This window comes from Artemia franciscana, chromosome 8 (assembly GCF_032884065.1).
Source record: "Artemia franciscana chromosome 8, ASM3288406v1, whole genome shotgun sequence".
Taxonomy (NCBI): Eukaryota; Metazoa; Arthropoda; class Branchiopoda; order Anostraca; family Artemiidae; genus Artemia; species Artemia franciscana.
In genome coordinates this window covers 37,692,736-37,704,946 of record NC_088870.1, presented here as the reverse complement: position 1 = coordinate 37,704,946, position 12,211 = coordinate 37,692,736, and the positions used below count along the sequence as shown (strand labels likewise).

General features: G+C 33.9%; 1 protein-coding gene across 1 annotated transcript in view; it reads left to right on the top strand.

Moving 5' to 3' along the window:
- The window catches only part of LOC136030380 (syntaxin-5-like), a 61,361-nt gene extending 53,559 nt beyond the window's left edge, over positions 1–7,802 (top strand). Inside the window, exons 8-9 of the mRNA XM_065709305.1 lie at positions 1,695–1,948; positions 7,482–7,802. Coding sequence (XP_065565377.1) covers positions 1,695–1,948; positions 7,482–7,638 — 411 coding nt within the window. The 3' untranslated portion in view covers positions 7,639–7,802. The remainder of the gene's footprint in view (positions 1–1,694; positions 1,949–7,481) is intronic.
- Positions 7,803–12,211: the final 4,409 nt, after the last annotated feature.

The window sequence follows — 12,211 nt, the reverse complement described above, 5'->3', positions numbered from 1 at the left end:
ACAGACAAAAAGACACCCAGCCCCAGACACACTAGCACATGGACGCGCAAACAAACACACAGATACAACCACAGACAGACAAAAAGACACACAGGAACGCAGTTACACAAATAGACATACAGACAGACAGGAAACATGCGTACAGACACACAGTCAGACAGGCAGAACACAATAGAAAGACAAAAACACACAGACAAAAAGACGCACAGACGGACAGACAATAAAAAACAAAAAGAGATTGTCTGAGTTTAATCAACCCCAAAAAAAAATTAATGTCGAAAAAAGGTGTTATAATAAAGAAAAATGAAAAGACGGTCAAACACCGAGCATTAGTGATTTTTAACTGATTGTAATTAATTGTATGGGCTATAATCAGTTAAATAATCACTAATCCTGCCATCTGCAATCACAACAGAACAGATGGCAGTGCCCATGTTTCGTTTTTCTTTAAAATAACACTTCCGATATTAGTATTTTTTGGATCGATCAAACTCAGGTTTTTAGTATATTTTCTTAGGACACTAGCTCTTCTATGGTTTGAGTGTTTGGCCGTCTTTGCATTTTTTCTTAATATGGACACATTTTTTCCGATATTAATATTTTTTGGGGTTGATCAAACTCAGATTCTTGGAGTTTTTAGAACACTAGTCCTTCTAGTGCTTAAGAGTTAATCAGAGCGCTATTTATTCAGTGTACATATAAAATAAATAATATGCATCCTGTGCCAGAAATGGATTTCAGTCAAGAACGCTAGCACATGAGGGAATTCCCAAAGCTGTCAAATTACTTAAATAATTCTCCCTTTCCGCCGATTTTTAATGTTTTCCTAGGAAGTACACTATAATTTGTTTTAGGGACTGCCCTTTCCTGAACTTTAACAAGGAATTTCTGTCCATTCCATCGAAAAAAAAATCAAAACTCTAATGATGTAAGTTTCATTAAATCTGAGTATCTCTATATCAGGCACAAAACGGAGAATTATTTTTCATAGATATCCAGGAAAGTAGGGGTCGCTTTTAGTCTTTGTCATTAATTTGCATCTCGTATCCAAGCTATACAAGTTATCACAAGACTAGTCAATTTTAATCTAATCAATCTAATATAATCAAATTAATTTAATCTAATTAATTTTAAATAGCTTGGCACACAAACTAAAAAAGTTTATAGTGACGAGACAAGATTGTCTTTTAAGGTATCGAATCCCCTTGAATTTCTTTTATACCGTAGAACAGTCAGACAGATATAAGTATACAGAGAAAAGACTAGTTTAAAAATTTAACTATTTAAATTTTAACTAGTTTAAGTACCTGTTGCGCCTCTTTGGGGAAAGCTATATTTTGCTCTTCACGCCAGTTTGTAGTATAGTTAGCAAAAAATATTAGGAAAAATTAACAATGTAATGATTTTGCAAGAACCGTTAGATATTTGGTTGTTGTTTTGTTTTTCAGCTACTGAACCAGAGTTTCTTCTTATCAATTTTGCTCTTTCATTGATGTATACGACAAACAGTACCTAGGCCTCAATAACGTCCAAGAATACAAAATTTTGACCAATCTGTTATATTTATATCATAAAATGTGTTGGAGCTGGTAGTTAATTAAAAACATATAATTTTGAACTTATGGGTGCATAGCCAAAAAATTTGTGGTCACAAGAGCCAAAATAATAAAGCCTTTATATTTAAATTTTCTTAGGCTGCCTTAGTCAAATCCGCTTCTACGTCATCATTTTCTTCTGTTTCTTCTGATCACGTTGCAATTGATATGGATGCGGCGCTTTCCAGTCGATATGATCAAACGCAGATGATGGCGGAAGCTGATCAAAGTGAGGAATATTTATCCACAAGGCTTGAAGAGATTAGAAATATTGAAAGAACTATTGTGGAAATGGGACAAATTACACAACAGATGATTGGCCTGATTCACGAACAGGGAGAGACGATGCAACGGTTAGTAACTTCATACATCTTCATAAATCAGTAGTAACTTCATAATTACTACACTAACTTGAATGTATATATTGTATAAAATTTATATATATATATATATATATATATATATATATATATATATATATATATATATATATATATATATATATATATATATATATATATATTTATATATATATAAAATATGCAGTGAGTAATTAATGTTCTTAAAGTCGGATCAAGTTCCTTGATTTTCGGTTGAATTTTAAACTATTGTTTAGTATTTTGTGCCTTCATGCTTTTTAGTGTCATCATATTTCTTTATTTTTACTTTCATTCTTTGAAATTTTTCAAAACCGAGCTTATTGCTAAACTAACAGTAAAAATGGGTTTGTAATGACATGGGTATCCACATCGATTCCATTTTCCATTAGAGAGTGCTGGATAATCGTCTTTAATTTGGGGGGGGGGGCAGCGAGGATGATAATAAGCTATGTTAAGCTCTGAAAAGAATATGCGGATGTTGCTTTTGTTGTTTTTACTGCTGATTTTTTGCAATTCATATTTTACAAGGAATGGTAGCCTACTAATTTTATTTTTAGCAGTATATAAAAACACATTCGCGCTTTTGGGCTGTTTTGAATGGAATAGCTTTCTTGAAATTTTGATCTGATTTTGCATGGGGTAATGGGGCCAATGCACGTTGGATAGAGGACAGTTGGTTGCCCTTAGATCGGTTTTTCCCATTAAAAAGGGCTTTGGACATCCGTTCAATATAATGAGGTTGAAAAATAAAGACCACATAAGGGACATACCGCTCTTTACTAAATTAACGCTATAGTATTGGCTACGGGACTTGGAGAAGCTTGATGTGAGTTGCAAAAGCGCTTCCTCTTGATGTCCGTTTGGATGTCGAAGGTACTGGACTCTTTACAAGAGTATCGGCCTACTGGAGACTATGCTAAATTCTTATTTATGTTTTATAGATTATATTGTGGATTCTACTTCCCTCCCAAGAATCAGGCTCTTTCCTGTCATATTTCTTTCAGACTTCAGAATCTTGTAGGAAGTACTCTTCGGAGCAATTCTAGCAAAGATGAGGAATGAGCCTCCTTTTCTTCTTTTTATGCTCTTATTTCGGGGCATTGCCCGTCTTGTCACTTTTTTATCCTTTTTTTTTTCGGCTAAATACTCACTAGGAAGTACTCCTACAGGCAATTCCACTCCATTCCACACTTTGGTTGGAATTATTCGTGCGGAATGCATTAAGTAGAAACCTCACGAGTTGCGCAATTATTAGGGCACATTTAAGGAATTTTGAAAGGGGAATAATAAATAAGTTTATGCAACAAGATATAATGCGACTAATCTTTTATCTAACGAAACCAATCGACGATCTATGTGATAACAGAAAATCAAAGCACTGAACATTCAGATAGGTTTATACACTGAAAATACTGAACATACAGATAGGCAGCCCCCCCCCCCCGCCTGTTTGTTTTATATCGGACATTAATTTTATATATTTTATACACTCCTATGGTACCCCTTGACTCCCCTCCAAATGTTGAGGTCTAAAATCGCTACTGGTCGGAGCGATTGTGGTAATTCAGTCAGCACCAAGCCATCAAAAGAAAAGGAGGAAAATTTGCAAAATCATCGCATGTATTGGAGATATGAGGTGGTTCTCGGTCTAAGTAACAAGAGCTTAGTGTTAGCTGAAATTCTTGGGCCGTCCTTGAATTTGTGGAAAATGTGGATTTGCGTCTTTTTTTGTAAGAGAAAAAGAGCATGAAGCTATTCTAATTGGCAAAGCAAATCCTCCTACCCAACCATATATGCTGTACCTTACCTTGTAAAAGGAACTCCGATCAATGGGGAACGACGAGAGAAGTGTTCTGCGAAAAAGCTCTGCTGATCCTTGGCAGGCAGCAACAGAAATGTAACAATTGATAATTGGTTTACTAGTATTTATCTCGCAGTGATCTTCCTTGAGCCCCCTTCAAGCTGACTGTGGGAGGGGCTGTCAAAAGAATAAGAAGGAAATATCCAATGACCTTGCAACGAAAGGAAGGAACACTGGGTTACCAATTTTCTGTTCAGACAAAGAAAAGAATTGGTATTCTATATTCCAGAGAAAGGTATGTTGGTGCTGCTTCTCTCGACGTTTCTCTATGGACCTTCCATTACTGAGTCTGAAAAACTTGAAGTCGTTAAAACGTAGAAGCACACGAAGTACGGTATGGACACTTTTTTTTAGATGTATTACACTAAGCTGTTCAGGAAGGACCTGAAGGTGGCCCATTTGCATCATGAACGGTATACTGAACGCGATTTTCGTAAACTCTTTCATCGTCTACTATAGGAACACGAGCCGCCTAGGTGAAAAGCCTGTAAATTGACAGTTCTTGATAAATTACTCCCTCCCCCCCCCCATTTTAAGCACCTTTAGAATGGCCACGCTTACCACGCCAAATGTGTGAAGCCATCTGTGAAATAATTCATGTGATTTTCGTTCTAAACGGAAGTGCCACTTGACTTCATAGACAAGTGAACTAATGACTGTCCCCTTCTCGAATTGATCGTAAATCGTCGACCGCTTGTAAGGCTTACAGGTGCCCTGTTTGCAGACCTGTTTGGAGACCACTTTGCAGACTTCTGTTTTTTTAGTACTCAAATAGACAAATACTTTAATGCAAAACTTTTACTTCCTAGCCCTAATGGTTATGGAGATAGACGTATCCCATCAAATTGACCGACTCTATTGTTAACGAAACTCCATAAGGAGCCTAGTATTCTAGGGTTAAAGAAATTTGTTGCCCTCAGCAGAAAGCTATTTGAAGCATAATCAATAATGGTAGTTTCATCACACAGAAATTGGTGATGCATAATTCGTAAGAATATTAGGAAGGTCAATAGCGAAAATAAGGAACACTGATGATCCTGGGATTAAACCCTGGGGCACACCGATGCTCTCAGTTTAAAAATATCATATTTAGACTATGAAAGAGTTACTACTAGTTTTTTTACTCAATAGATGCGAACTTAAGCTTAAGGACAATACCTCCAATACTTCAATTAAATAATTTTTAATTAGAATGGTGTAATCCAGTATTCTTCACTACATGCCTAGGTTCTTCTTTTCTTGCCCTGATGATTTTTCTTTTATTCCTTTCTCCTTTTCTTTCTTCTTTCAGGGGGAGGGAGAGGTAATGCCTAAAAATTGTTTTGCTTAAAATCTTAGACTGTGATTAATTTAGTATGTGCAAAGCAAAGTAATCTTGGAAGAGTGAGTTGAGGGACCTTGGAGAATTATGGAAAAGTTTCCCTCCCTAATTGGTCCAAGTAGGACACTGGGTGCCATGGTAAACATATTGGCATTGTATTCTGAGATGGTGTTCTTTGGAAACGGAGCAGCTCCTGGGTAGATTTCGTAAGTGCCCAAAAACATTTTAATCTTTTCCTCTTAATTGTGTAGTCTTAAGCAAAGACTTTAATTATAATTAAAACATAATATAATTAGCATTTTCAATTCAATAATTCCATTTCTGTTGACAATTAAAAATAATGACAATGTAACACACACAAAAATAATTAAAGGCCAAGCAAAAACATCGAAAATTAGGCTTGCGTGAACCATGAGACTCTCTTTTAGACTATATTTGAGATTATAATGGTGACTTATTTGCCCAAGAGCCCTAACACTTCCAAACAAATCCATACTCGGGGGAGGGGGTGAGTGGCTAAAGAGATATGTTGAATGATTTTTATTATTAAATTGCTGGTGTTTGAGACGTAATCGTTACGTAAAAACCTTGTATTCTGGAGATTTTTCTGTCTTCAGCTAATAATTGAGAAACAGACCAAATAACTATTGCAATTTTAAGAGGGTTTGTCCTTTTGCCAATATCTTTTTGAATTTACTTTCATGAAGCATTTTAATATCATTTTAAATATAATTACATGATGCTAATAGGCGCTCACACAACGAGAAACGTGTGTATGCGTGCAGTTAAGTAGGTGAAATGTGTGTATACGTGCAGTTGGGTAGATGCACACTGAGCACACTGCTCGATGGTGCAAATATAACGAGGCAGTTTACGCAGAAACCGCAAGATATCATCATAAGCCACTTTAAGCTCACGTAAGCCATGATAGTGTAAAAACAAATAAGAGACAACCTGAAAATATTGGCGCAGTAAGCAATAAAAACAAAGTTATTGACCTCAACTGAGGCAGTTATAAAACCTGTGGAATAGCAAGCATTATCTGAGGTCAGTGACCAAATGTGAGTATAATCAAGTTGATGGTTATTGAGGATGAACCCTAGGTAGTGGAGCTTCTTCACAAACATTAGGTAGTTTTCACATCAAATGGAATCAGAAGCATCAATGAGTCCCGTTGGCGAAAACACATACCTTTAGTCTTAAACGAATTATACAAAATATCATAATTCGCTGCAAAACCCTCAAGGATCTGAAGTAACATGATAAACGCAGTAGGATGAGTAGCCAATATGACTCGATCATATAACCAGGTCATTAGTATAACTTGAATTATTTGTGCAGACCGAGCTATCATTACATATTTTTAATATGGTTTTTCCTTTTACTTTTCTTTGTTGCACTCCCTTCATTGCATCCTACCTGTGTTTCGCACCGACAGTCGAAATAAATTGCTGCTATTGCTGAGCGTAACTTTTGTCATTGTAATAAAAAAAAGTTCCCTGTTTATATGACACGACAACGTTCAGTAAAAGTGAAAATAGAGGCTATAGACGCAAAAACATCAAAAATCAAATGAACAAACATCTACAATTGTCATTATGCCTAAAATAAAATAACATCTTTAAAATGACAAACTAAAGTTGTTTTTTTTAATAAAAACACGTTTTACACGCCTTTCACAAATAAAGGGTATTGACGCTGTCTTTAAGAAATTTAGAAAAAAAAACAGCTTAATTTTCCCAAAAATACTTCCCCTTTACGTAGGGAATATCTGGTACCGGCTCAAGTAATGCACAAAATCATCATTCGCATCTCATAAAACGGACAAAAAGACCTTTTGTCTATTAATCTTTTCAAAAAGTCCCTGCTACAGAACAGTAAATAAGGAGTAACCCGGCCCAATAGTAACCGAAACTCGAAAAAAGGAATTTTGATAAAACTAGATATATCAAAAGATTTTCTTTTTATGCTGATTCCAAATACAAAATTCATTATGTGCATGTTACCCATTAATAGAATATTTGCCTGTTTTTCAAAAGGGGAGGGAGTACCCCAAAAAGTCAAACTCTCTGCCCTTTCCTCAACCCTCGTTCTTTACCCTAACCTTAGACTTTTGTATCAATTCTTTAAGAAAGACTGCTCAAAAACAAAGGCTGTTTGTATAAGGATAGTAAAAGGCCATGTGAAGTAATAAATAAAAGAACTTTGGACTTTAGCGTGAAGAGTTATGGAAGGGGCAGTGCTCCTCATAAAGGGAATAATTTCTTTCTTTTTAGTATATTATTCAGCTGAAATATGTTTTACACAATGTTTATTGTTTTTAGGATCGAAGCGCATGTTGAAGAAACTGCCGGCAACATTGAAGCTGGTAACCAAGAACTTTTAAGATACTTCCGTTCAGTGTCTAGTAATAGATGGCTATTATTCAAGTGTTTCTTTGTTGTTGTAATTTTTATAATACTTTTTGTTGTTTTTCTCTAACTGTAGGCACCATTTATTGTTAAAACGTGATGTTAGCCTAATATTTATTTATCTTTGCTTTATGTATACTTCTATTTCTTGGACACTGTCCAGATCTTAAGGGGACAGGACAATTTGGCGGAGGATTGGTACCTTTTCATGTCGATAGGGTCCGAGGTTTTGGCCCAAACGTTCGGATGTATATAGATTTTACCAATTTTTGTAATTCTACTGGGTGTTGGTCTGTTATATGGATGTAAAGGGAATGTGCCTTACTGCATCCCCTCCCGCCGCCCTGTATCCTATCAACATGTACATAGCGTTGTTTCTCTATTATTGAGGTAAAAAAAAGGTAAAGGATACGACACGAGACTTCTTAAAGTCCAAACTGGCAGTGGTGACCTTCGTCTCTAGGCCCTTCATCCAGGAAGTGTAATTGGGCTATCTGTTTTTATGTATGCTATGATGCTAATGAACCGACTGAAAGGTTATAAATGTTGAAAGGGCTTTTCAAATGCTCATCTACAGAATATTGATTTATTTTCCGTTTCACTTACACCTTTAACCGAGCTCAGTCTTGAATCTGATTTCCAAAGATTAAAATGATATGCGTTGGAAAATGATCTACCAAATGATGATTTATTTTCTATTTCACTTACGCCTTTAACCGAGCTCAGTCTTGAATTTGAAAAAAAACGAAAATATTTGTGGACCTTTAGCACATTTTTAAGATACAATATCTGATCTGCAAATTTGGGATTTTTATTGAACACCGTCCGACCAGTCACGCGTTGCTTCTATCTCAGAAGGAAGAAAATTCAAGGAACATTTCCCTTCCCTCTTGAAAATACCTCCACCTGTGACTCCCTCTCCCCTCTGCGCAATAGTAACGGTCAAATCTTAAATTCAAAGGTATTTGAAAAAATTCCCCGTGGGCAATTATCTTTTAGAAAATATATATAATATATATATATATATATATATATATATATATATATATATATATATATATATATATATATATTTATATATATATATATATATATATATATATATATATATATATATATATATATATATATATATATATATATATATATATACTATATATATATACTATATTATATTGTATAATATATTCTGGAGTTTTCATTTTCAGAAGCATTCCGTGGTAGTTAATTGTATAGTTAACAGTTATAGTACATGGGAGCACTGAGATAATGGTGTAGCACATGGCCTGAAAATCTTTTTTAGTTGTCGACCACTTAAAATTTGCCAATTTTCTTTAAAAAGAGCGACTAAAACTGAAAAGAATTAATGCTTCTTAATTATGAAAAAATCTAAATTTTTAATCTACAATAAATCCAAGATCATTAAACATATTAATAACAATTGTATTTTTGAATGTAAAAGTATTTGAAAAATTAGGTAAGGATTATTAACTTCCGCTTTCTCACCGCATTGTCATTTACTCCAAGTATTTGTACTCAGGAATATATAATTTCAGTCAGTGCAAAAAGTATTCAAAAGACTAAGAGGGCCTGAGGGGGGGGGTAAAACTGTTTTTTTCTTCCTAAACCCTGTCATGCATACAGGACACGCATACAGGCATTTATTCGATTTTATTTATATAGACAAAGCCATCACTTTTCCATGCTTCTTCTCATTACTATTCCGCCCACATTTCCCTTAACATCCTTAGGTTTATCCTAGTTAAGCCTATGAATTACCTTTTTCATTTTGTTTAAATTTAAATTTTGCTCGATTAATTCTAAAAATTAAGGTGACTGAGGGATTTCCAAGTTCAACAAAATACTTTTACTCTTCGCCGTTATAACGCATTTTTGTTATTATCAGTTCTTATCTTTTTTTCTTTCCTTTTTTGTAGTATATAGGCTATATTATTTGTCTGTTATTTATAGTATATATATCACTGAAACTAGGTGAAGTAAATATTTTCTGGATCTGAGAGTGGTTTTTTTTCCCATTTCATTCTTTTTCTTTTTAATAAAATTTTTTAAAGAAATAAAGAACTGTTAAAATAAATCATGAAAGGGAGAACTGTTTTGGAAAAGAAGAGGAACGAGCCTCCTTTTCTTTCCATTTTGTTCTCTTTTCATTTTGGTCATATCAATTTTTTATGGTATAAGACACTGGACCCTCAGTTGATTTGAAGCCCAGTGATCCTTTTTTGGGATTTAAAGGACCTTAAATGGTGCTCTTTGGGAGGGGTAGTTTTTTTTTTTTTTTTTTTTTTTTTTTTTTTTTTTTTTTTTTTTTTTTTTTTTTTTTTTTTTTTTTTTTTTTTTTTTTTTTTTTTTTTTTTAAGAAATCGAACTTGCAGCCAGATATAAGTTTGGTCCAGCAGTTTGGTCTAAGCATTGGTCCAGCAGTAAGTAAGCTGTTCGAGAAAAAAAAAATCGTTATGCACATTTAAGAATGCAACTGTAAATCACCTATGTCCTGTGTTAATTTCACTCATAGAAACAGGAATTCAGGTCAATCTTAAAAAACGTTTTATCAACGTATATAAAGAACCGCGATAGCACGAAAAACTGATAATAAATTTAGTTTAAGCCAACTGTTTCTGTTTTCTCATTTACGTCTTTCAGTGTTTATGTCTTTAAAGTAGTATTCGGGGAAAAATTAGTTTTTGAATAAATACATTTTTTGTCAGATTTAATTTATTATAATAAGTAAATTTATTTGATTATAAATAATGAATATATTTACAATACATTATATCTGTAAATAAAATAAATTTATAATAAATAAAATTGGGATTTAGTAAATAATTATAAATGTATTATAACAAATAAGTTTATTAAAATAAGAAATTTATTAGAATAAATAAATTTCTGTTAAATGATCTAAAATTATTCTGCATTGACAATCGTCAATTACAAGTAGCAATTTTTGGTAATTACAACGTAAAAACGTCAGATACGATCCTTAATTATGACAGCGGGAATAATCGAACTTCAAAACACATTATTCAGCTGTACAGTTAATTTCCACCTATTCTTACAATCTTTAAAATAAACATGGCTCTGTGTAGGGGCGTAGCTCCAGCATATTTATTGGGGGAGGGAGGGGGGCAGGGGTCCACATCCAGAGATTCATGGGCTGTATAATAATTTTTTCTCCAAGTTATTGAGGGGCAACTGCCCCCCCCCCCAAATTACGCCACTAGCTGTGTGTACCAAAGAAGTGTGCAGTGTAAAAATCAAATCTTGGGGTGAATATTTAACCGGATTCCTGTTGCTCGATTGAGCTGAAGTTTAACATACACATGGATTTCTGATGAAGACATGTTCAATGATATTGAGCTCTTAGCCTCTTTATCAATACCTGTTGAACCCAGCTAACTTTTAGTGAAGCCGTATAAAGGAAAATGTGTTTTAAAATCTAAGACCCATTTTGCATTGTTACTCTGCCTATTGGCTGTTTTGAAAAACTGAGAGACGAGCTTTTATGTAGGAATGTTACATTAGTATCTTTTTTTCTAGTACTAATCGTTTGAGTTAATGGGTAATGAAGTTGATTTCGAGACTTGCGCAAGGTGAACAATGGTCGAACAGTTAATATTTGAGTAATTCATGTTGGAATTTAGCGTGTTCATATATATATATATATATATATATATATATATATATATATATATATATATATATATATATATATATATATATATACTATATTATATTGTATAATATATTCTGGAGTTTTCATTTTCAGAAGCATTCCGTGGTAGTTAATTGTATAGTTAACAGTTATAGTACATGGGAGCACTGAGATAATGGTGTAGCACATTGCCTGAAAATCTTTTTTGGTTGTCGACCACTTAAAATTTGCCAATTTTAAAGGTAGGAATTTCAACTGATAGACGTCAAATAGTTTTGAAAAATAATTTGAGTTTTTGATCAACTTATAGTTGTACAGTGACATCAATTCATTAAAATTTAATGGATGTGGACAAAATGTTTGTTTTGAATTTGGGGGGGGGGTCAGATCTTTAAGTTTTTCAATAGAATACTCAAAAACAAAAAGTGTAGGGAAGAGGCCCCAGTAGGTGCAGGAAATTGAAGCATTGTAAAGACATCCAACCATGTTTTAATAAAAGATGAAGACAGAATAGGCTTTCTTTTCTAAACTGCCTTCTTTAATCATTCTGTAACAACCGTACATTTGACTGAAGGTTCACCCTTACATGGTTTTCAGGTATAAAATAACAAGAACTTGTTTTCCTTTTTTTTTTGCATTAAACTATGAATCTAGGTTAATTCGGTATGTTCAGCCAGAAGGTCTGATTTCAGAAGGTTTTCACCATAGTTACACCTATATCTCAAATAATTGGTGATGGTGTTTTTGTAAATGTTGTCAGTGGCGTCAAATGGCCTTTTCCTCCCTAGATCCCCCTTCCCCCTAGATTTTCAGAAATACCGTTTTTGGTATTTTCATGTAACAATCCTTTTTGGTATTTTCATGTTAAAAAAGGGAAAAATTTGCCCACCCCACTCTAGATATTGAAAAAACACATTTTGCCCTCCCCCCTAAATTTGTTTTTTTTTTAATTGGCGCCACTGTATGTCAC